Source organism: Lobosporangium transversale (assembly GCF_002105155.1).
Source record: "Lobosporangium transversale strain NRRL 3116 chromosome Unknown BCR41scaffold_3, whole genome shotgun sequence".
NCBI lineage: Eukaryota > Fungi > Mortierellomycota > Mortierellomycetes > Mortierellales > Mortierellaceae > Lobosporangium > Lobosporangium transversale.
This window is the reverse complement of record NW_019028981.1, coordinates 198,846-221,707: the sequence shown is the minus strand read 5'-3', so window position 1 is coordinate 221,707 and position 22,862 is coordinate 198,846. Positions and strand designations below refer to the sequence as shown.

At 42.1% G+C, this 22,862-nt stretch overlaps 7 protein-coding genes across 7 annotated transcripts; 2 read left to right on the top strand and 5 right to left on the bottom strand.

The window, feature by feature from the left end:
- Positions 1 to 95: 95 nt before the first annotated feature.
- BCR41DRAFT_117589 (acyltransferase-domain-containing protein) lies at positions 96 to 2,231 on the top strand. Its single transcript, XM_022019434.1, has 6 exons — positions 96 to 658; positions 738 to 871; positions 968 to 986; positions 1,121 to 1,228; positions 1,364 to 1,942; positions 2,069 to 2,231. Exons 1-6 carry the CDS (start codon positions 165 to 167, stop codon positions 2,136 to 2,138), a joined length of 1,404 nt encoding a protein of 467 aa, XP_021885340.1. The 5' UTR covers positions 96 to 164; the 3' UTR covers positions 2,139 to 2,231.
- Positions 2,193 to 9,699, bottom strand: BCR41DRAFT_383400 (hypothetical protein). Its single transcript, XM_022027458.1, has 4 exons — positions 9,139 to 9,699; positions 8,790 to 9,004; positions 8,403 to 8,694; positions 2,193 to 8,278 (listed from the first exon to the last, which is right to left on the bottom strand). The coding sequence occupies exons 1-4, from the start codon at positions 9,397 to 9,399 to the stop codon at positions 2,324 to 2,326; spliced, it is 6,723 nt and encodes a 2,240-aa protein (XP_021885339.1). The 5' UTR covers positions 9,400 to 9,699; the 3' UTR covers positions 2,193 to 2,323.
- Positions 9,700 to 9,850: 151 nt separating this feature from the next.
- On the top strand, positions 9,851 to 12,715 carry BCR41DRAFT_331304 (Hsp90 protein-domain-containing protein). Its single transcript, XM_022021788.1, has 4 exons — positions 9,851 to 10,078; positions 10,226 to 10,458; positions 10,633 to 12,352; positions 12,467 to 12,715. The coding sequence occupies exons 1-4, from the start codon at positions 9,998 to 10,000 to the stop codon at positions 12,635 to 12,637; spliced, it is 2,205 nt and encodes a 734-aa protein (XP_021885338.1). The 5' UTR covers positions 9,851 to 9,997; the 3' UTR covers positions 12,638 to 12,715.
- A 468-nt stretch (positions 12,716 to 13,183) lies between these two features.
- Positions 13,184 to 14,453, bottom strand: BCR41DRAFT_376487 (Derlin; the record flags this gene model as incomplete). Its single annotated transcript, XM_022027052.1, has 5 exons — positions 13,184 to 13,483; positions 13,741 to 13,834; positions 13,976 to 14,049; positions 14,185 to 14,250; positions 14,364 to 14,453. 5 exons carry the CDS (start codon positions 14,451 to 14,453, stop codon positions 13,184 to 13,186), a joined length of 624 nt encoding a protein of 207 aa, XP_021885337.1.
- A 237-nt stretch (positions 14,454 to 14,690) lies between these two features.
- Positions 14,691 to 16,253, bottom strand: BCR41DRAFT_345636 (hypothetical protein). Its single transcript, XM_022022761.1, has 3 exons — positions 16,228 to 16,253; positions 15,555 to 16,076; positions 14,691 to 15,461 (listed from the first exon to the last, which is right to left on the bottom strand). The coding sequence occupies exons 1-3, from the start codon at positions 16,228 to 16,230 to the stop codon at positions 15,183 to 15,185; spliced, it is 804 nt and encodes a 267-aa protein (XP_021885336.1). The 5' UTR covers positions 16,231 to 16,253; the 3' UTR covers positions 14,691 to 15,182.
- A 35-nt stretch (positions 16,254 to 16,288) lies between these two features.
- Positions 16,289 to 17,465, bottom strand: BCR41DRAFT_317282 (thymidylate synthase). Its single transcript, XM_022021273.1, has 2 exons — positions 16,895 to 17,465; positions 16,289 to 16,797 (listed from the first exon to the last, which is right to left on the bottom strand). Exons 1-2 carry the CDS (start codon positions 17,427 to 17,429, stop codon positions 16,337 to 16,339), a joined length of 996 nt encoding a protein of 331 aa, XP_021885335.1. The 5' UTR covers positions 17,430 to 17,465; the 3' UTR covers positions 16,289 to 16,336.
- Positions 17,466 to 18,026: 561 nt separating this feature from the next.
- Positions 18,027 to 18,875, bottom strand: BCR41DRAFT_383396 (hypothetical protein). The gene is made up of 4 exons (XM_022027457.1): positions 18,737 to 18,875; positions 18,456 to 18,683; positions 18,152 to 18,337; positions 18,027 to 18,063 (listed from the first exon to the last, which is right to left on the bottom strand). The coding sequence occupies exons 1-3, from the start codon at positions 18,791 to 18,793 to the stop codon at positions 18,248 to 18,250; spliced, it is 375 nt and encodes a 124-aa protein (XP_021885334.1). The 5' UTR covers positions 18,794 to 18,875; the 3' UTR covers positions 18,027 to 18,063; positions 18,152 to 18,247.
- Positions 18,876 to 22,862: the final 3,987 nt, after the last annotated feature.

The following is a 22,862-nucleotide window of genomic DNA, read 5'->3' as shown; positions in this document are numbered from 1 at the left end:
TTTTATTCCTCGATTCATATCCCATGCCCGAACAGTCACATTCTCCGTTTTGGTGGCGTTTTAGAAAATAGAACATTGCTCTTTTGTTTGCTTCGATTCAACTTTTTTATGACATCATTTCTCAACCGAATCTCATTGACATCTTTTGACATCTCATAGAAAGGATGGGAGGATTCTGGAAACGAAGTTCCTTATCCTCGCCCCCGCTCTCACCAACTGTCAACAACTCTGCGTCTGCTTCCGAGGGCGCTGACGACAATGCGGTTTCTGTACAACCAGCTCCTGTCCCTGTTGCTGCTCTCACTGTACCCCTTCCAACACAATGGTCCCACAGCGTTCCTGGACCCCAAGCAGGAGCAAGGGCAGGAGCAATAGTAGATGGCCCCAAGGCTAATGTGCCGATACCTTCTCCAGCTCCCTTGTCATCACAAACAGGACCAACAGAAACCTCACCATCACCTAGACAAGAATTCCATCCCCTTCCACCTTTGCCTTTTGTGCTTTCACCAGATCAAAACCCAGATCTGAAGACTTTTTCAACATTCAAACCCGATCCGTCAAGTATCCTATTGTCCTATCCTCGGACAAACATTGACCGTATCCAGGACTTTTACGAGATCTATAACCCCCCAGAAAAGGGACTTTGGAATCTTGCAAGGTAAAAAAAGAAAATAAATATTTAGATCTACAAATTCTTGTCATGTTTCAATGTTGATAACAGTCTATATTTTTATCAGCATGATGGTAATGTGTGGTGTAGGCGCTATAAGCAAGACGTACATGACATTTGGCTCCTATACTTCCATTTACAACCTCAACCCGTTCCTGAAGACTCTTTATGATCCTCATCGGACACGGCCAATTTTAACCGGTAAAAAAAATTTAATTAATGCGATCACCATGATGCTGTAGAGGGGGAAAGTTTAATGGGATTAACTTGCTTTAATTTTTTTATGAAAACACATAGTCACGAATCATGCTTCAACGTAAGTAGATGATAACAAGCAGTATCCCTAGGAATCACCATTTCCACACCATATCCTTGTATGGAATTGGGAAAAATCTTACACCACTTTTTTTTTTATTCATCATATTTTTTTTTTTTTTTTTTTTTTCATAGCGCTGACGATCCGCTTCTCTGGGGTGCATTGCCATGGAAATGTTATTTCAATCCTACAAAAACTATTCGTTTTGCATTGGGTGCTCAAGAGCTGTGTTATCCCAACAAGTAAGCCTTTTTGGGATCTTCTGAGGCTTTTTACTGAAAGCCTTTACCTAACTTTTGTATCATTTATTATGTCTCTTTTTATCTCTCTCTCTCTTTTTTTTTTTTTTTTTTTTTTTTCGATTCATTTCCATGTAGGCCAGTGGGAACATTCTTCAGACTTGGACAGACTGTGCCTATTATTCGTGGAGTTGGGATTTATCAACCAGCAATAGACAAGTCTATCAACTTACTTAGAAATGGTCGATGGGTTCATATTTTCCCCGAAGGCAAGATTAATCAGACGGATCAATCGATTCGTCTCAAATGGGGCGTAGGTCGGATTCTAATGGAATATGGTGGACCTACATTAGAAGAAGGAGGCAAGCCCATGGATCAAGTAGAGATGCCTATTGTTATTCCAATCTATCACTTAGGGATGGAAGACATTTTGAGATTATATCCAGACAATTCTTCACCAGTGTTCCCTAAATTGGGTGCACCCCTGACGATTGTATTTGGAAAGCCCATTGATTTCAGATCATTGATGCAGGAATATAAAGAAGGCAAGGTTCAAGAGGTAGAAGCTCGTATTAAAATCACGGAGCGGGTGTTTGAAGCGTTAGATGAACTAAAGAAGGTGGCGATACAGTTACATCAGGAACAGATCAAACGAGTAGAGCAGGATAGGATCGAAAAGGGTCGTTGGTGGTGGGTAAAACCGTATGGCTGGGGATGGTAAGAAATGTCTTCCTGTTCGCATCAAGGATATGTTTTGATGATGATGATGATGATTAATGAACATCAACCCTAACATTTGTTTATTACTACTATTGTTATTATTTTTATAAAAAAAAAAAAAAGGTGGAACTCAAAGGACATAGAATATAATCCCAAGAATAGAGATACCTCAGTCAAGTATGAGGAACTGTAAACTACCTAATTCAACACTCTGTATTCGAATAGCAAGATTATCTTATTATAGCTACATAATTTATTACAAAATGTCAGTGTACATGCACATCACATTCACTTAAAAAGAAAGTGTATTTTTAATATTATTGTGAATATGAGAACAATCAAAAAATCAGTGATTCGTAAATGTTTCTTATTTCTGCCTTAGTGGAAGTACTTCTGCAAACTTCCTCCGAGATAAACTTCAATATCTGCAATCACTTGCTGAGTCAAAGCTTCAACCTCATGGTCATCGTCCTCCATTAACTCGGCCAAGAAAGGTATAGTTTCGGGCAATAAGATCAAGAACTCTTCACCCAGACGCTTATAAAACTCTTGTAAGACCTTAAGGGCCGATAGACGAATAAGTTTGTTCTCTTCACGTGTCTTGAGCAAAACTTGATAATTCAGAGGCTTCCACAGTGCATCGTTTGACAAAGTGACCGCCAATTGACCCAAACATGGGACCAACCAAGTGTCCATCCTGTTCACATACGATCTCCATACATCCATACCATCTTGTTCTTCCGAATCCTCAGCTCTGGCTTGTGTGGTCACTAACAATTGATCCACCAAAGGATGTAACAGCTTCTCGAACCGATCTGCATTCCAGAGCCCATCATTATCATACAGGAAACATTTCTGTAATGATGAAATCATCCATGGCCACAACTCATCCATATCTCTGCTCTTGATCTCATCCTTTCCTGCATCAAGAGTCGTTGTTTCCTCATAAGATAGAGATAATGATGCGATCTCCTTGGCCTTCTTGACATAGCCCGCCAAGGCTTCAATCACATTATCAACCACATAGCCATAATAGGGTGTAACGATTGACTTGAGTTGCTCCAACAAGGCATTGAGCAGTTTGTAAAAGAGGATCTGACGAGCTTGTACGTCTTGGAAGGATGCTTTGGCGATCTGTAGCTCTGTGGTGGCCCAATCCAATGTCTTGAGGAATAAGGGTTTGAATAAAGTCTCATTCAGCTTCATGACTAGTTTCATGAAAGCCTCCAATACTGCATCTTCAACTACAGTTATAGTTCTATTAGTAGTGGTGTCATTAGCCGTCTTCTCCTTTGTGGATATGGTTGAACGACGGAAATCAAATGCTCCCAAGAAGAACTTGAATATTTGTTTGTAATGAACTGCAATCACATCTCGAGGCATGGCTTGGATCGTCAAGCCAACGAGCTCAAACAACGCCAAGAGAGAATCCTTGCCATCCTTGATTGCGGTCTCATAATATCCAAGGACAGGTGGAAGCAGGATTCGAGGTTGAATATGAACTGCCATCTCTCCAAGTAGCTGTTTGTTCTTGTCGAGGATTTGAAGTTTGGAAGCATCATTGCCTACGTATCCTGTCAACACTGGATGTAGCGTACTTTCGAGAATCTTTGTCACATAAGGACTCACAAACTGTGGCAATGTTTTGATCAAAGCCTCCAGATGGGATACAACCGCTAATTGAAGAAGAACAGAATTGGTGTACCGGCTTGACTTCTTGGAATCGGACTCTGCGGCAGCCGCGGCCGCGGCTGTTGCGTTGGTACTAATCAAGGTGCCGCTCAAGATTGAGAGGACAACAGGCATAAACTTGGGCAAGAATGGGACCACACGGATACCAAGCTCCTGGCACATGAATGTCAGGCAGACCAAACATGAAGCCTTGACCTGTTCATTTGGATGCTGTAAACCACTGGGTCCAATGATCGTAGGTATAATCTTGGAGATCTCAACTGGATGGGAGGCACCAAACTGGCGAACAATGGTCGAAAGACAGAGCAAAGCCGTCTGTTTGTTGATCGCTACTTCCTCCGCAGATGCACCCTCGATTCTATCTTCCTCTACAGCCTTCCTCAAATTCTCACTTACTGATACCACCATATCCTGATACATTGCAGGTACTGCTGAAGTGGTGCTTCCAGAAGCATTTGAAATCTTTTGATTAAAGAGTCCCATAGCTTTGCGACGAATGGTGACATCCCTATGTTCAAAGAGCGCGACCATGATATTGATGAACGAAGGTAACGACAGCAGGATATGTACCTTGTCCAGCACATCGTACGTCACTTTGACAATCCCACGCCAGAATTTGATCGATACAGCAGAAGGTTCCTTCCGTGCCACCAGCACATTAACAAAATGACTGAATGTTCCAACAAGCGTCAACAGACGTTCTGCAAGTTGGAGATAATGCTTTTCAAGAACTGTCTCAGCTGAGGAATCCGTATTAGTTTGAGCCAAGATCTTGGACAAGAAAGATTTGGACGTCATCACATTGGAGGCGAACAACAAAACCGACAGCTTGAATTGACGGATTTGTTTGTTACTGTGTGAGTTCACATCGAAGAGATACTCCTCCTTGTCCATGTCCACATCACCATTGCTTTCCTCTGGTGAAACATCCTTTTCATTTGGCAAGGCCTGCAACATGTCCAAGAGCGTACTCACTGACTTCATCTGCACGACAGCTGAGAATTGATTTGAAAGTGCCAACGCAAAATCGCTTAATGAATCGGCTTCAGTTTGGTGGCCCTTGCTTGCTCTCTCGGTGTGTTTTCCAATGATCATACAGATCACCGCATACAAGAACTCGTCCTCACCCAAAGTTGAGATCAAAACTGAGAACAAGCGGAGACGGCGATGCTTGGGAATATGAAACATAGCATCGACGAAGACCTTGATAATAGGGCGGACCTGCATGATTAAATTCTGGCTTTCCGAACCAGTAGTGCTGCTGCTCTGATGACGGTGAGCTGCAACAAGAGGAGGAATGATCTTTTCTAGGGTTTGTTGAATAACATGGAAGCTGTAATTATCGTCCTGACGCAAGACATTAGCACCCATGAAAGTGAAAACTGGCATGATATTATGAAGGACTTTTTCAGGATACAACGATGCAATTGCAGCCATCAACAGCAGTGCTTGGTGGTGGGTCTGAGGGTTGCCAGTTGCACGAATACAGTTGACCACAAGATCCACACGAAGTATGCTTTCATCCAACTTGATGGTCTTGTCACCTGAAGGCTCAGTGGCTTGACGGATAAATGAAGTCAAACTAGAGAGCATCAGTTGGTCAATGTACTCAATTGAGACAGGAGTGGTATTGTTGTTCAGATCCGAGTTCATGATAGTCGATAAGAGTTCGAATAGAGGCGTCACCAGTTTGTTAGACTCAGCTACTTCTTTGTATTCAAGCAGCTCCAATACGGTCACGAGACGGTAAAGACTTTCTACAGTAGCGCTAGGAGTCATGGGGTCTTCTGGACCAGCCTTGCGCTGACGCTTCGAGCTACCTTCCTCATTCACCATAGTTTCCTGCATAAGAGTCGTCTGAATCAAGGCCAACTCATAAATGATAAGTTCACTGTGAATAGGAATCTCTCGAAGGACCTGCTTCACAATACGGACTGTATCCTGAGGAGCATTGGTCGCTAAATCAATGAGGACCACAAAGATATCGCGTTGAAGAGCCAGGTTGAATCCTGCAAAGAATTCACTGTTTAGTTGGTTCAAAGTCAGACGACGAATAGATGAGCTGGACTCTTCTGTATCAGTGTTGGTGGCTGCGGTGTTATCCAACTTGAGCAACTGCAAGAACACGTTCCTGTACTTGGCAGACTTGCCCTCTAAAAGAGATGAAGTCTCAGATGAGAAGCAACGGATGAGACAGCGAGCCAGTTCTGTGTCGATGTCGTCTGCGCTGTCGTTGCTATTGCTACTGGTATTATCGCTGCTTGGACTGCTTGTCTTGTTCTGCCCAACAAAAGTTGAGTGAACAAGTGATTCAATCAAAGGCAACAGCATCTTGAGTTTATTGGACGAACGGACCGGATCTAAGAGATGCAATAATTCCACTCGACTGCTAGTTCGTGTGAAAGCAAGGACATGAGAAAGCAAGAATGAAAGAACAGAATTCTTGAGTGAAGAAGCGGCCTTGGCCTCACTGGATTCATGGTTAAGAGCTTCGCCCAGAAATTTGGAGAGATAACCACCGTCGGTAATGAACTCTTCGCGAGACTTCAACAACTCGGAAGTGAATGCAACAACTTGGTCTGGCATTAAGAACTCGAGCTGATTTGAAGTCTTGCCGTAGAAGGAGTCAAACTTGTAAATGTCGGCGGCCATGCCTTTGCTCTTCTTGCCAGTTATCTTGACTTTGGCATAGAGCGATGTAATTGAATTAAGGCAGGTCACAGCGACCTCACGCATGGCTTTCATAGGATTAGCCAAAGCAATCAAAATCGTAGGAATCGTCACCTGGAAATCAATACCATCTGTTGTAGTAGCTTGCTTAACAAACGCCTGCAAATTGGCAGAGGCGATCTGCAAAGAGCGAAGTTGAACCAACGATGGTACAGAAGAGTCCGTCCAGAGACGGCACAAAAACTCAATCGAATCTGATGTTAAATGAAGTTCAAACAACTTCTCGATCATCTTTTCATAGGGCGACATCCTGACAGGACTAATAAAAGTCGAATACAATGACAGCACGACCCTGGCATAATCTGAGAGAGGCTCTTGAGTAGACAGCCATGAGACGTTAGTCTTGGTAGGCTTCTTGAGATCAGAAACAATGCTTAACAGAGAAAAACGGATCACAGAAAGTTCCGTCGAAGGAAGCAAAGACTTTGTGACAATCAGATTGAGTAATGTAGTGGAAGGCAGGCCATCATGGACTTCAGCCTTGAGAGCCTTTGTACCGGGTGAAATTGCTTTAAGGGCAACGAGAAGAATTGGCAAATACAAGCTAACGACTTTGATCTGTTGCTCTGCTGAATTAAGCTTGTGGATGGCTTTGGTGATGATAAAAATGGAGAATAATCTAAACGCAATATTACTGCTCTGAAGACCTTGTAGATAGATGTTGAGTCCCTCAGACAGGTTGCGGTGCGAAGTCAAGTTGGTGGCAAGGGTCCCAATCAATGCCAGGTTCGCTGTAACCATAGACTCGGGAGTGACCTTGCCATCTTCCTTGTTTGCGAAATCTTTGATGGCCGAGGATACGTTCTTCAAGAGAGGTTCATTTTTCAATGCAGAAATTGAAATGTTGGAAATGACAGCAACGCTAGCCTTATGGAAATCCTTGGTAAACATCATGTGGCCAAGGATAATGAGCAAAACCTGATCCTGAAGATCCGTATTGTTAGCGAGGAAGACTGTGAGAAGGTAGACAAGACAGTGGCGACGGGTCCCACGGGTAGTACTAGGGGCTGCAATAACATTGATCAAACCCTGAAGCAAATCCTGCGGTGCAACGAAAGTCTTCAATCCTTCCATGCTCAAAACCTGTTGAACAATCCTTTCATCATCATCCTGAAGGCGAGCCAGAAGCGTGTCTTTGACGAATGTGTCCTCGTTATTAACATTGGCCAACTCTGATGATTTTTCTTTTAAAATCTCGTCCAACTTTTTGACTGCAAGAAAGCGGATTGATGCTTCTGCGTGGTTGACACTGAGGAACAACGTGGTGTTGGACTCCTTTAATGGCTGATGGCGAGTGCCACTGAAGGCCTTGGAGATGAATGTGTAAAGTTGACTATGAGTCTTGGCACTACGTTCATCTTCCTTTGACTCCTCAAGTCTTGTGTGAAGCGCAGTATCAAGGTCTGCAGCATAATTTTGATGCAGGACCTGCAATATCGAATGAGTAGCTGCTTCTTGTGCTTTCCGCTGTTCACTCTGCTCCAATTGCTTTTGTTGTTGCCCATGCTCTGAAAGAAACAGATCCAAGACAGCAGAGCAAACTTTCGAGACAATAATTGATGGTTGCTGAGTTTCTTTCAAAATGGTAGTAAGGATGCGAGCGTTGTTGGGATCCTTTAAAGAGTGCCTTGCAAGTGCGGCCAAAAACGAGTAAAGGAAACGTTGGGCATTGTACTTTTGGATTACTGAGAGGATAATTGTATCAATTCCTTCGATCTTGGACAAGTGCTTAAAAGCAACTTCAGGGAACATATCAAACGTCTCCTGTGTCTGACAGATGTGAACCAGACAGAGAACCATCTGGTAGCTGTTGGTGTGTGTGGATGTCATGCTGTTGAAAAGGGAGGACAGGACTTCATATGTTAAAGTGGCGCGTTCCGAAATTTGAGAGATGATCATATATGAAGCAATCTAGAAATATTTGAAAAAGGATTTGATTAGGAGATGCTACCAGAACTGATATATAAAAAAGAGCTCTATACTATTGCTGTATGGATGTATGGATAAATTGAATCCAGTAGATGAATAGTCTTACCTGATATTCTCCAGATGCTTTCGATTTCAACCCGTCGAGAATGTATGGAAAGACAGCTGTTAAGACCTCGTCCGTGATAATTGGTACTGATGCAATATACTGTAGCATTACAGCAGCATAGAAAGAGATAAGAGTCTTAAATGAAGTCCGACGTGTGACAGCTTGTAGGACAGTCTCGCATACAAATTCCACAAGAGAACGATCCTTGAGCATATACTGAATTAACAGCGTCCTCCCCAAAGGCTGCTTGCTCTTACGAATAGGTCTCAAGAATACCCAACGGCTCGATTCCCTAGAAAAAGCCAACGCAAAGCATAAAAAAAGGTTTAATTTTATGTGGATGTAAGCATTTACATTGATGATGAAACGAAGAAAAGCAAAGCATACTCGATATGGAGAATGGACACCATGGTGACAAAGAGGGCCGTTTCATGATAAGGCAAGATGGTGCGCATGATAGCATCCACATTGAATTCGTTAATACGGAAGCGTCGAATAAGCCATTCCAATGCTTTCCCTGCGGGCTTCAAAAGAAAGTACGGTGATAGTTGACGAAGAAACAAGGAAATACTCTCATCCAACTTTGCATTGTCTTCTTTGGTCTATGAATGCATGAAGAATGAAGAAAAACAAAAAGCTCAGTTATGATACACTTCCAAATACTAAGCGATAAGTAATCAATTGTCCGAGTGATCTGATCATTCACTCCGATAAGGCAAAGACACTGTTTTTATACCTGGAGAACTCTATCAACACTCTTCATTGATTCCCCAAAGAGAGTCTGTTCGAAAGGTGCAAATTTAGGGTCCAGTTGCTTCAACTCTGCGATACCATTGGCACCAATCGAGAATATCGTGTCAATGTCATAGTCAGCTGCCTGTTTTGAATCAAAAAGGAACGAGGCACGATGTTTCGCAGACTTTTCAGAACCCTTATTGGCATCTGTGGTGCCGATCCTCTTCAGTTGCTGCGCTAACGAAGACATATTGCTCGGCATATAAATGATGGATTAAAGCAAGGCGAAAGGAGTAATATAATATAACAAAGAAAAGAGATGAATATAGATATGAATAAGAGTAAATAAATGCAATGTATGAGAGTGGTAGTGTGATGTGATGTATTGATATGAAAAATGCAATGGGCAATGAAAAAAGGTAGTATTGTAAGAAGGGGATATGTATGAGGATGACCAATTCTCGCCTGCTTCTCTCCCTTTTTTCTTTGAATGAAGAAGAGGAAGAAGAAAAAAGAGGTAGAAAAGAAGCAAGAAAGAAGAGAGAAGATTTGCACTGAAAGGTGTGCGAATAATAAAGGAAAAAAAAGAAAAGAAAAAAAAGTTGTGTTTACTTATGTGTCTAAGCCACTATAACTTTAAATTACCAACAGCAGTCATGCTTCGGATGGAAAACTCATTTGTAAGGAAAGTTCAAGAACGAAAAAGACGGTCCCTCTTCTCCCACACCCCTGGTCAGATTATTTATTCCGCCCATCTCACAGGCCGTCCTTTTCTTTCTTTTCTCTTCTTTTCTTTTTCGTCTCAAGTAGCAACAACAATCACATCCTCTGCTTCTGTCACTCGTTCATATTGCGACAAAATGCTGCGCTCTCTTGCCAGAACTGCCTTGGCCGCACGGTCTCGCTCGATCAACTCTGCTTCTGCTACCCCTGTTGCTAAAGTAAGGCATAGTCTCTTTCAGGCCTTTTTTTTTTTTTTTTTTTTTTTTTTTTTTTTTTTTTCGATCTTATAATTCTCAAAATGTTTGACTGGCTCAATTGGATGTTAAATCTTTTTGTATTGTCCCATTTCGTTTCCCTTGATTTAGGCCTACTATTCGACTGCCCTCCGATCCACAGTCATCCCTGTAGGCCGTAAAACTACACATCTTGTTCACAATTCAATTCGTTCCTTCGTCACTGAAACTGGCTCTTCAGCTGATCAGGAGCAGGAAGAAAAAGTCATTGGGGAATCCAAAAAGAAGACTTTTCAAGCTGAGACTCGCAAATTGCTAGACATTGTCACCCATTCATTGTACTCTGAAAAAGAAGTCTTTGTCCGGTGAGTAAATACGTATTTGTAGTCAATAAATAATATTGTTGGTTATAAAAAAAAAAAAGAAAAGAAAAGAAAAGAAAAGAATCTACAAACAAGTCATAATATCTTATTTGTTTTTTTTTTATTATTATTCTTATATCTTTTTATTTTTTTATTGTATGTATTATGTCCGTCTAGTGAATTGGTTTCAAACGCTTCAGATGCTTTGGAGAAGCTTCGTCACACTCAATTAACAGATGCAAGTCTCGACACTGGAAAACCTCTCGAGATCCATATCTCTGTGGATGAGGCCAAGGGTACTTTTACGATCCAGGATTTTGGCATTGGAATGACAGAAGAAGAAGCCATCTCCAATTTGGGAACTATCGCTCGATCTGGGTCCAAAGCCTTCCTTGAAAACCTGAAAGCCGAAGAAACCACTGGATCTGGTGTTGTAGGATCGACTAAAGAAAAGATCATTGGTCAATTTGGTGTTGGATTCTATTCTGCTTTCATGGTTGGATCCGAAATCAAGGTCTACACTCGATCTGCTAAACCAGGCTCCAAGGGCTATTGCTGGACTTCTGATGGTTCAGGGTCGTACGAGATTGCAGAAGCCGAGAATGTGGCCGTTGGAACAAAGATTGTCATCACTCTTAGAGAAGACTGCAAAGAATACGCTAAAGAGGACCGCATCGAAAAGATCATCAAGAAGTACTCTAACTTTGTGGATTACCCTGTTCATCTCAATAACAAGAAGATCAACGCTGTTCAACCTCTCTGGACAAAGGATAAGAACGAGATTTCAGAACAAGAGCACATTGAGTTCTATCGCTATGTCGCTGGCGCTTGGGACAATCCTCAATTTAAACTTGTCTACAAAACTGATTCCCCGTTGGCTATCAGCAGTTTACTCTACATTCCTCAGCGCCATATGGAAATCTTAGGTATGCAACGAGAGGAGCCCGGTGTCAGTCTGTACTCTCGTAAAGTCATGATCCAAGCCAAGTCCAAGGCACTCTTACCAGAGTGGCTTCGCTTTGTCAAGGGTGTGGTCGATTGCGAGGATTTACCCCTGAATGTTTCGCGCGAACTTTTGCAGGATCAATCACTCTCCAAATTGCGTCAGGTTCTAACAGGACGTGTCATCAAATGGCTTGAGAATGAATCTAAGGCAGACCCAAAGGCTTACAACCACTTTTTTGAGGAATTTGGTAACTTTATCAAAGAGGGTGTCTGTACTGAGAACGAGAATAATCGTCCCAATGTTGCCAAACTCCTTCGGTATGAAAGCAGCGCAGGCTCTTCAGGCGAAGTCTTTAGCTTGAAAGAATATGTGGACCGTATGAAGGAAGGACAGGAAAACATTTATTACACCTGTGTTCCCAAGCGTAAGTTTGCAGAAGAGAGCCCTTACTTTGAAGAATTCAAGGAGAAGGGTATCGAAGTCTTGTTCCTGTATGACACCGTTGATGAGTTCGTGGTCAATAACCTGCGCCAGGTCGGTCAACACAAGTTGGTTTCCATTGACGCTGCTGATATTCAAGATGCTGCTCTTCAGAAACCGATTAAGGATGATGCTGATAGCAGCAAATCCGAAGATAATCTCTTGTCAAAGGAAGAAGCCAAGCTTGAAGCCGAAAACATTGCAGATTGGTTCCGACAGACATTGGGTATGCAAGTACGCAAGGTCGAGGTCTCAAAGCGCCATATGAGCCATCCTGCCGTCGTCACTGAACATGACTCGCCTGCTGTTCGTAAAATGATGGCCATGATGTCTGGTGCTGCCAAGGCAGGCGAGGCAAGCATGCCCCCCACGCCCACTAGTCTAGAGATCAATGTGAACCACCCTATTATCAAGAAAGTCTGGTCTGTTAAAAGTCAGGACCCTGAATTTGCCAAGCAGGTTGCTGAACAGGTAGGGGGGAAAAAAAGTGACCATGGGCCATCTTTATTTTGACAATTTTTATTACATTTATCTTTTGGCAAGAGGCATTAATATTTGATCCGCGTAAAACTTCGTCTGATTTAGATCTACGATAATGCGCTGATTGCCGCTGGTGTTCTGGATGATCCTCGCTCTATGCTCAAGCGTCTCAACAGGATCATGGAGGCATCCTTATCTGCAGCTGATGCTTCAAAGTCCAAGGACAATGTTATGCAGTCAAAGAAGATTGAGGTTGTTGAAGGCGAGAAAGTATAAACAGAAAAATATTTATTCCACATAGACATACATTTTTTTTACAAGTATAATGAATCATAGCTAAGCACTTCAATACCTTTAAATGTATTATGTATTTTATTACTTGTAGCATTTTTTTTTTTTTTTTTTTTTTTTTTTTCATTCGCTCTAAATATAAGAAATGGATCAATCCGTCCCATGATTCGATCCTACTCTCCTGCTCCGTGCTTCTACTCCCGTGTCATTATCATTCAGAGCAGTTGTGCTTCCTGAAGGTGAAGATGACATTGCAGGCCGTGGTGAGGGCTCCTCGCTCGCATATCGATGCTCTTCATTATACTGGCCACGTGTATCCCTTCCTACAGTACCTGATCCAGCACCTTCTGCAAGCTGCTCGCCTGGAATCTCTGCAGAAATATTCGCGCGACCACGTGGACGAGTGCTATCCAATGGAAAATAATAGAAATCAAATGATTCAATTAGTGATAAGAGCTTACTTACTGGACATAATACTCCGTTTCTTAATAGTAGTAAGTATCAATCACAAATAATCAAATTTAATTAAACCTACAGAAATGATGGCGTCTGAAGATAACGTCTGCCGCCTGATGCCAGCTCCTTTGGCCAGACATCCTCAAAGAAATAGTATATATGGCCGACTGCGATGCCCATCAGATCACCTGTTGGGAAGTGGCTGTTCAACAATAGGGTGAATCCGAGTAGAACCCACGGTAGATATGGCGCTGTAAAAACAAACAAGCCCAAAAAATTGAGTGGGATTGAAGGATTGCGACGAGACCAGATGTAAACGAGTGTGAATGCCAGAGGCGATCCTAAAAACGGCATGGCTACAAATGGTGAAAGGCACTATATGTAATATGTGTTACATTTGATCCGATTTTCCATAATGTCGTGCGTATAAAACAAAAGAATTCCGAATGCGCCATGATAAGATAGTTGCACATGAAGGAAAGAAAGAAAGAAAAGCCAAAGGACAGTAAAACACCGAAGGTAGACTATTAGTAAATGTCCTTATGTCAATCCTGTACTATTGTGTCACGTAAGGCTTGATGCATGCAATGCTACATATGTCAGAAAGAAAAGAATGCGTGCGCCTATCATACCAAAAGCGAAAATGCCGAGAGGAATAACATCCAAGCATAATCCATTGTACGTCCATAGAATGATCCTTCTTCCAGCATCCTGCTGTATCGAACTCTAAAAGTTAATAAAAGGCAATTGAATGAATAAAAAACTAATTAATGTTATGTTTGTACTGGACGATATCTTTTTCTTATGACCTCATATCCTTCCACAAAAGAAAGTCGGAAAGCCATTATTATGAATAAATTCACTCACAAAAAGAACATATGAAATACGAAATCAAGGCCCAGAGGCCCAAAGTACAAGAATGTTGTGATCGGTCTCCAGAACTAATGAATAATGACAAAGAAGAGAAATAGATAAATTAGAGATGGTGTTCATTGGATTGGCTAGGAATAACAACAGAGTGAATGAGATCCAAAGACTATTCAGTAACTTTGATAGACTCTTAAATAGTTTGTTACCTGGTGCTTGTAAAAAACCAACTCATAGTCAAAGTAAAGTTGAAAAGCATTAGTGAATCCTGTTTGCTGTTATTTTGTATATTTAGAAAATAAACATTAGAAAACAAGATTCCCAACGGTCGGCGAGCATTTTTATTTTTAAGTTGATTGCTGAAGAGATGAAATGTTACAACATTTACCACAGCAAGGGCAACAAGTGCCGCGCCAGTGGCGTAGAGTCGGGTCACCAATGGTACATCATAGTACCAAGTTTCTATTGGGATGGGCATTTCTAAATTCCTGATGCTTATGTAGACTCTTCAATTCAATAGAGTGTTAAGGAGGATGGCAATTAAGGCAGGAGGAGTTGAAAGAGGTTAAAAAACAGTCAACAGAAGCTTGTGGTAGTAAGATGCACAGGAAGCAAAAATAACACAATAAGAAGAAATAAAACAATTAATCTGTGACAGCCTCGTTGTATGAAGTGGCGCAATTTGATTTGACGCACTATTCACATTGATTTATTGGTGGCAACGGCAAGAATATCCTCGCTCATTTTGTGCAGCTCTTGTTGATCAACACGACCCTTTTGCCGTACTACTTCTGCAAAGGCATTCAGCTGACTCTCATTAAGAACGACATATTGCTCTGATTCGCCATCATACACAATTAATAGCCGCTTTAGTTTTGGAAGAAATGTGCTTGTAGAAGCCTGTGCTAGCATTGGCGATGTGCTTGGACTTATGCTTATGCCAGTATTCGCCAGCGAAATTGATGTTGTTAAATTAGGTGCCAGGATGATTTGAGGCCCTGAGGTCCCGTCTGCTGCGCTACTGCTGCTGCTACTACTATTATAACTAACAGCCCTCAGCTCATCTTCCTGAGCTACTACCGCTAAATCCTTGAGCAACTGAGCCTCGGTCCTGCCTAGCCGCTTTGCGAGCGTCGACAGCCGAAACGATTTGACTCGCTACAAGGAAAGCAGATAGATAACAATAAAACAAATGAGTTGGTAGATTTCAATGATAAAAAAATCCGTTATATTCATAAATCCTCATCACCTGTATATATGCTCGAAGTTCCCGCCGAACTTTCTCATCCTTAATCTTTTCTGATTTTAAGCGTTTCATTCTCAAGTCTCTTTCCTTGGCTTCTTTTTCCTTGAGCTGTTCTTTCCGCCTCCTATCTTTCTCGACCTGCTCACGGCGCTTTCGTCGTCGTTCTTCTTGCATCATTTCTTCTTGTATTTTAAACATCTCTTCCTGTTGACGACGTTCCTCACGTTGCATGTCCATAAACTAATCGCATAAAAAATCCCGTAAATAATAATAAAAATTGTTCAGTTTTTGAAAAAGCAAATCATAAGAAAAATTCCCCGTTGGATGTACTACCTCGCGATAGGCACGCATTTGCTCCTTGCGCTGCAATTTCTCGGCCTTTTTCTTTCCAATCTTCTTCATTCGTCCCCCTGCCACAGCGCCAGTCGAGGGCCCAGCACCGCCCTCATCCTCAACTCCTTCTTCTCCATCATCGTCGGCATCTTCTTCCTCAGCTCTCCCTGTCCCTCCTTGTTGCTCATCTCCAGGAAATGGCTCAGGAGCGAACCCTGCACGAGCCCGCATCTGCTGCACCATTTCATGGTGCATCCTTAATCTAGCTGATGTTGTTGATCCCTGAGGTTCCGCCTGAGATTGATTATCTTCTTCCGCGTTGCTATCATCATCAACCTCATAGTCTTCCTCGTGTAGAAATTCCTCTCCTTCGGCACCGTCAAGATATTGATCGCCTCGCAATCGATAGAGAGCCCTATGATATGTATCTTGAATGTTGTCGAGATAACGGTAGATGAGGATTCCAGTAATGGCCAGCAAAAGCACCACTGGTGGAATGAATACAATCGGATTTATACGCGCCTAACGGAACAAGGTACAATACAGAGTAACAGAGTAACTATGCAATCCCTAAAAATCGTCTTACAGTAACGGATACTTCATGTTCCTCAAGGCTTTTGGGCCATTTTGGCGCAACAAAGAGCTTTCAACAGTCCAGAGGATTCTTCTTTACCATGAATGTTGCTCACATAAAGAATGAATGAGATGTCAAAGAACAGAAAGCAAGAAATTTAGCTCCAACAAATTCTATGCCTCGTGTCACGTGCATGCATTTATTTTTGTCATACAGACATAACCATGTCAATCTTCTTGTGAGGATCATAGCCTTCCAAGACAAAGTCTTCTAGCCTAAAGTCGTCAATGGTCGTGATCACTCTTGGTTCTTTTTTAGTCTCTTTATCGCTCTGATTCTGATCCTGATCTTGGAAAGGACGAATGAAAAGCTTTGGGAATGGCCTAGGTTCACGCTTGAGCTGAACTTTGAGAGCTTCTGTATGATCCAAGTAAATATGTGTATCGCCCATGGTATGAATGAATTCGCCACAGTCGAGATCACAAACATAGGCGATCATTTTCGTCAAGAGTGCATATGAAGCGATGTTGAAGGGTACGCCCAATCCCATATCACAAGAGCGCTGGTAAAGCTGGCAGGAGAGTTTGGGCCGAGGCTGTATTTCAGTGGGTGTGGAGATATAAAATTGGCAGAACATGTGACAAGGGGGCAGCGCCATTTTCTTGAGATCTATTTCAGATAGATTGAACGATGGAATTATCAGAGTTTGATTCCTAATGTAATGATTGACGAATTTTTCTCTTCTTTTTTTCTTTTTCTTTCTTACCGGCAGGATTCCATGCACTCATGATAATGCGACGATCCGTAGGCGTGTTCTTGATCTTCCAAATGACCTCTGCTAATTGGTCAACTCCTTGACCTGTATAATCCGTATCACAATCTCTGTATTCGGCTCCGAAATGTCTCCACTGGAACCCATAGACAGGACCCAGGTCACCGACCTTACGCTCTGTCAGCCCAATTTTGTCTAAAAACTCTCTGGATCCATTGCCATCCCAGATCTTGATCCCCTTTTCTGACAAATGAAGACCGTTGGTATCACCTTTCACAAACCACAACAACTCCTCGACAACTGCGCGAAAGAAAACTCGCTTGGTCGTCAACAATGGAAAGATATCATTCTCAAGCGAAAACCGCATAGAAGGAGGCGCAAAAATGGAACGTGTGCCAGTGCCGGTTCGGTCTGCTCTGAATTCACCATGCTCCATCACATGGCGGATCATGTTGAGGTATTGGTATTCCTCATGCTGTCCGATTGTTCTCCAAGGATGTAAGGAAGAATTGAATGTAGAATTGACCATGAATGAGTTGTGTGTGGTAAGAGGAATGGTGTCTAGTATGAATTTTAAAAAAAAGGGACGCTACATATCGATGTTTGCTTTTACCAGAATAAGTTAAATTGGCGCAGTCACAATTGACGCGTTCAAATGACCATTTTAGGATATTGTTAGCTGCATAGGCTGATGATGCCGCCTTGCAAGTACTGGTCGTCTCAAGGCTTTAGGTTCTAGTTACTAGTTACTATTACGCGCACTGTTAAATGTGCTAGTACTACTGAGCCCATGGTTTTGAGAACTGGCCGCTCTATTGTCAAGAAGGTATTTATTATCCCCATGGGCAAGAACACCACTGCGCTGCAAGCCAATATATACTCAGCAATACTTGGGATTTATGCTGGAATAGCTGGTAGTATTACATAAGCCTCCGCCACTCCATGAAATGCCTGTGGACCCTGTGGAGGGGTAATATAATGCGATACTATGCTTCAAACAATATTAATAACAACAATACACAGCATATGCATGGTAGAGTGCATTTAATTAAGGCAGCCATTAGTATAAATATCATGGTTAGGTCAGAGACTATATAATCCTGTTCAAATCAGAGGTATTTTTTTTGCACTATTATACACAGCATATATTGGCATCGACGAGCCTATTGGCAGTTTAGGTTGGTTATCTACCAATTAGGCTGGTATGCTTTGCAATTCACTGCAAACTAACAAAGTAATGCCTCCACTTACGTCTAACAGTATGTCGGTCTTTCTTTTTGTTTATTTTAATTTATTTACAACTGGTGCGATAGGGGCGAAAATATGGCACAACCTATGACGTCTGACTTAGCATTTCTGCGCAATAGCGTTGGCAGCCTGGCAAAAGAGGACGTGACCATTGCCATTGGTGGCGGAGACTTGAAGAGCAACAGTGATCTATTCATAACAATATTTAATATCCAATATAAGGTTTTGTGACCTGCACAACTTTCCAAAATGGAGATAATAATAATATTAATAATAATATTAATAATAATAATAAAAAGGGACTTACGCCAGCAGGGGCAGAGTCCTTGACCTTAATGCAGGCAGTGATGGAGGTCAGGGTGACAGGGACAGGACAAGGATGTCCCTGGGCGGCCAAGAGCGTACAGAGATCGTGGGCGTCCGTGTAAACAATACGGTTCAAGAACTTGCCAACGACGTTGAGCTTGGCGCCTTGGGTCACAGGGTGGCGCAAACGTCCTTGCCGACGCAGAGAGGATAAGGAGAGAGACTGAAGCTATTAATCGTCAAGTCGGTGGCGCCCGTGGCACAATTCTTAAAGGTAGGGACCTGGGCATTGGCTACAGCAGCAATGAAGAGGGTGGCAGCAACACTAAAGAACTTCATGATTGAACTAGATAGAGGCTTTTGGATTACTACTGGCGTTGGGCACTGCTGAAACTTCTTGAAGAGAAATGAAGAATGAGTGAGGATAGAGTGAGAAATAAACAGGGACGTTGATCCTTTTTATATGCGCTTTTAATTTATTTATTGTTATTTTTTAATAATGTATATTCAAAGAGGATGTTGAATAAACCAGGGTGAAGTAGCACTGAATAGAATTGAAAAGAACATTGAGTATTAAAAAGTTTGCTTGATGTCAAATAGAGTATTCATACCACATTCAGTTATACACAGAACACAAAGTGGTTTGCTTTCTCGCCTTTCTTCCTGGGGCACAGTATCCTCCTGAGGTATTAGTAGAGTCCTCGCCAAAAAGTCATAAACTGGATATATTTTTCAGGCTTTTAAATTGAATAGAATACTTCCACTTTTAGACGCAGGAAAAATACGTACAAACTCAATATTTTAATTTTTACGAGAGCGTTTTCGATTGATAAGAGGCTCGTCCTCAGACTCGCTATCCTCTATCACATTAAACATGCTTCCAGCATCTAGCGTAAGATCCACTATCTCAGGGCCTAGGGTAACAGCTTCAGCTCGCTCTTGATTTAGTACTCTAATGAGTTCTGCATCCCACTCACTATTGTCGACTTTGAAAGTGTCACTAAGGTCCACAATAGGCTCGTTTTCATCAAAAACCTCTTGATAAACCTCTTCGACTATTTCTTCCTGTGCATGACTCCTCTCGTTATAGTATCTCATGCCAATTTTCACAGACTTCTTCCATACAGAGTAAAAGACTTTACACGGAATCTGGGAAAACAAGCTTAGTAGCCTTTTTTTCAGCAAGATGGATGTCATTGTCACCATTGCTCTCGAGGCAATTATGTTTTTCACAACTGCCCAGATCTTCTCAATAGGTTGTAGCTCGCAATGGTAGGGTGGAGTCTTGAGGATTTCATGTCCACCATTCTCCTGGGCTATTTTACTGATAGAGAAATACGACTCATCAGGAAGAGCGTTAACCAATTCCATAAGCTCGTTTTTGTTCAGTGCTTTTCCATTTTCCCTTGTTGGAATAACAATCTCCTTGCCCGTGAGCCACTCTTTGATAGTTTTCACAGTGTCGCTCTTGGTTGGTTTCCTGTTTTTCTTGTGAAAGTGATATGAAGCGCCATCAAGATGGATTTTACAAGGGCCAAGTCCCATCTTATTGAGATTCTCACAAAGTCGCTTAAAGATACTATCGAACAAACTAGCGTTGAAGTTTCCATGATAATCGTGATCTGTTGCCACGACCCCTGCATTCCTGATCTCCTCAGGTACGTCATCCCACAGTTCAGCCTCCTGCTCTTGGCCTTTTTTTGATTGAGGCTTTGGTCCCTTTGATGGCCAAACATACACGCTATCATTAACGAATTTGCCTTCAACCTTTTTAGCAGCTTCATCATAATATACAATGAAGGCTGCAAATATAACCATGATTGGTTTCCTTCCTGCATCGTTAATGACACCACCGCCACTTTGCACCCAACGTCTTGCTGCAGCATGGTCAATGTGGCAGTAAGACTCGTCCAAGAAGACCTCTGGAGTCCTAGGCACCCAACTGCCGTCTACTAGTTTTAAATTCTTAAGACGGCGCTTCAGGTAAGTAGCTCGGAAGGCAATATTCTCCTTGGAGTCGTGCAAAAAGTTCTGTCGGATCCCTTTACCCCAATACAGTCCCATTTTACGGAGGTCGCGAGTGATTGATCTTGCTGATCTGTCGATTTCAAAGTCTTCTTTCAGTTGGTTTGCAATTAAACCCGCAGAATTAGGAGTCCCGCTCTTGTTTGATTCAACTATGATATTCAGCACCTTCGAGTTTAAATCCTTGTCCGCTTCTTTTTTAGGGCGTCCAGTTCTTCCTCGCCCTGTCATTTCGACGATGCCTGTTTGTGCATATTTAATTGCTGCCACACAAGTGTTTCTCCCTACACCCATCAGAATCGAAAGGTCCATTGCTCTGTTGTCTGTCTTCTTAAACCAGTCTTGGACTGCTGGTGGCGCATTCATTATAGCATTATATGTATGAGCTATTATCGCGTATTCGTCTTTAGTAACGGACGCTTTACTGCGTGTAAATGCCTTTTTTCTCTCTCCAGTTTGTTTGTCTGACAAGAATGGATTTAAATCGAGGGTATTGGGACGCTCACCGAATTGCTCTAATGAGGTAGAACTCCTTGGCTCGTTTCTGGGAGGAGTAATCCATTGATATTCGGTAGGAGACCTAATAGGGGAGAGATCGGCTTCAGTGGGCAGTTGTGGCGATCTTCGAGGCGGAGTGAAGGGTGTGCCTGAAATCATTTGGTCGATATTTCCTTCGCTATACCAACCACCAAGATCGTTGTATGAGAGTAGGTTATTGATATCAAAAGGGAAAGACATTTTACTATCTGAAGATTGCGAATAAAGTAGGTTGACAATGAGGATGAGATCGAGAATGAGATTGAGAATGATGTTGCCCATTTCTCGCAAATTCTAATATTTCTAATTAAAAACGAAGATTGAATTGGTTTGGTGGCCATGCATCTAATTCATTCCTTCTATTCAAAAAATATATGCATTTTTGTCTTCGTACGTAAATTTTTATTTTTCAAATTTTTAATTCAAATTGAGTATTGTAAAATATATCCAGTTTATGACTTTTTGGCGAGGACTCTACGTTTATCCAGCATGCTAGAGTCCTTGCCAAAAAGTCATAAACAAATATATTTTTAAAATACTCAATTGAATTAAAGGTCGGAAAGCGAAAATTTCACGTGCGAGATCAGAATTTCATATATTTTTGAATAGATAGAATGAATTAGATGCAGTAGCCACCAAATCAATTTAATTATGGTTTTCAATAGGAAATTTAAGCAAACGACATTCAGATCATTCAGATCATTCTGCATTCTTGATCATTTATTAGCCTCATTCACATTCGCAGCTTCATTTTCCTCCTCCAAGTATATAGCAAAATGTCTTTCTTCAATTTCGATATTAACAGCCGCTTGCCCTCATATAATGGCCCGAGTGGTTGGTATAGCGAAGGACCTATCGATCAGATGTTTTCAGGCACACCCTCCACTCCATCTCGAAGATCACCACAGTCACCCACTGAAACCGATCTCACCCCCACTAGCTCCCCCGCAGAGTATCAATGGATCATCCCTCCTAGGAATGGGCCAAAGGCTTCTTCCTCAAATCAGCAATTCGAGAAACCTTCTAATACCCTGGATTTAAATCCATTCTTAAACGAACGGACTGATGAGGAAAGAAAGTGTGTTGATGCATTTAGACGCAATAAAGCGACTATTACCCGCAACGAATACATTATGATTGCCCGTACATATAATGCTATATGCAAGGCGCCACCTGCAGTTCAAGAGTGGTTTATGAAGACAGGTGATAAAGCGAAGGACCTATCGAACCTTTTGGGCGTGGGGAAGAATACTTGCGTGACAGCAATCAAATTTGCAACCACAGGCAACCTCGAGACCTCAGGATCTGGGAGAACAGGACGCCCCAAAAAAGAAGCTGATCAAGATCTAAGCTCGAAACTGATGAATGTCATAGTTGAATCAAACAAGAGCGGTGATTCTAACTCGGCAGCTTTAATTGCAAACCAACTGAGGGACGATTATGGGATCGACAGATCAGCAAGGTCAATCACTCGTGACCTTCGCGCAAAATGGGATTTTATTGGGGAAAAGGGATCCGACAGAACTTCTTGCACGATTCCAAGGAAAATGTCGCGTTCCGAATAACCTATCTCAAGCGCCGCCTCAAGAATCTGAGGTTTGTAGACGGCAACTGGGTGCCAATAATGCCAGAGGTCTTCTTAGACGGGTCTTACTGCCACATTGATCATGCTGCAGCAAGACGTTGGGTTCAAAGTGGTAGCGGCGCCGTTAATGAATCAGGAAGGAAACCAATAATGGTAACATTTGTGGCGTTCGTTGTTTACTACGTGAGGCCAAGAAAAAAGTTGAGGGCAAATTCGTCAAGGACAGCGTGTATGTCTGGCCATCTAAAGGAGCAAAAACTC

Bases quoted from the DNA above. Each gene is read 5' to 3' on its own strand.
- BCR41DRAFT_117589 (XM_022019434.1), top strand. From the start codon at position 165: ATGGGAGGATTCTGGAAACGAAGTTCCTTATCCTCGCCCCCGCTCTCA. The intron at 659-737 runs GTAAAAAAAGAA...TATTTTTATCAG, and splicing joins GGACTTTGGAATCTTGCAAG to CATGATGGTAATGTGTGGTG. The intron at 1,229-1,363 runs GTAAGCCTTTTT...ATTTCCATGTAG, and splicing joins GAGCTGTGTTATCCCAACAA to GCCAGTGGGAACATTCTTCA.
- BCR41DRAFT_383400 (XM_022027458.1), bottom strand. From the start codon at position 9,399: ATGCCGAGCAATATGTCTTCGTTAGCGCAGCAACTGAAGAGGATCGGC. The intron at 8,695-8,789 runs GTATGCTTTGCT...GGCTTTTTCTAG, and splicing joins GTGTCCATTCTCCATATCGA to GGAATCGAGCCGTTGGGTAT. The intron at 8,279-8,402 runs GTAAGACTATTC...AAATATTTCTAG, and splicing joins AAGCATCTGGAGAATATCAG to ATTGCTTCATATATGATCAT.
- BCR41DRAFT_331304 (XM_022021788.1), top strand. From the start codon at position 9,998: ATGCTGCGCTCTCTTGCCAGAACTGCCTTGGCCGCACGGTCTCGCTCG. The intron at 10,459-10,632 runs GTGAGTAAATAC...ATGTCCGTCTAG, and splicing joins GAAAAAGAAGTCTTTGTCCG to TGAATTGGTTTCAAACGCTT. The intron at 12,353-12,466 runs GTAGGGGGGAAA...CGTCTGATTTAG, and splicing joins CCAAGCAGGTTGCTGAACAG to ATCTACGATAATGCGCTGAT.
- BCR41DRAFT_345636 (XM_022022761.1), bottom strand. The intron at 15,462-15,554 runs GTAGTACATCCA...TTATGCGATTAG, and splicing joins AAATGCGTGCCTATCGCGAG to TTTATGGACATGCAACGTGA.
- BCR41DRAFT_317282 (XM_022021273.1), bottom strand. From the start codon at position 17,429: ATGGTCAATTCTACATTCAATTCTTCCTTACATCCTTGGAGAACAATC. The intron at 16,798-16,894 runs GTAAGAAAGAAA...TATCTGAAATAG, and splicing joins GAGTGCATGGAATCCTGCCG to ATCTCAAGAAAATGGCGCTG.
- BCR41DRAFT_383396 (XM_022027457.1), bottom strand. From the start codon at position 18,793: ATGAAGTTCTTTAGTGTTGCTGCCACCCTCTTCATTGCTGCTGTAGCC. The intron at 18,684-18,736 runs GTCCCTACCTTT...GACGATTAATAG, and splicing joins CTGCTGTAGCCAATGCCCAG to CTTCAGTCTCTCTCCTTATC. The intron at 18,338-18,455 runs GTAAGTCCCTTT...TGTTATGAATAG, and splicing joins AGGACTCTGCCCCTGCTGGC to ATCACTGTTGCTCTTCAAGT.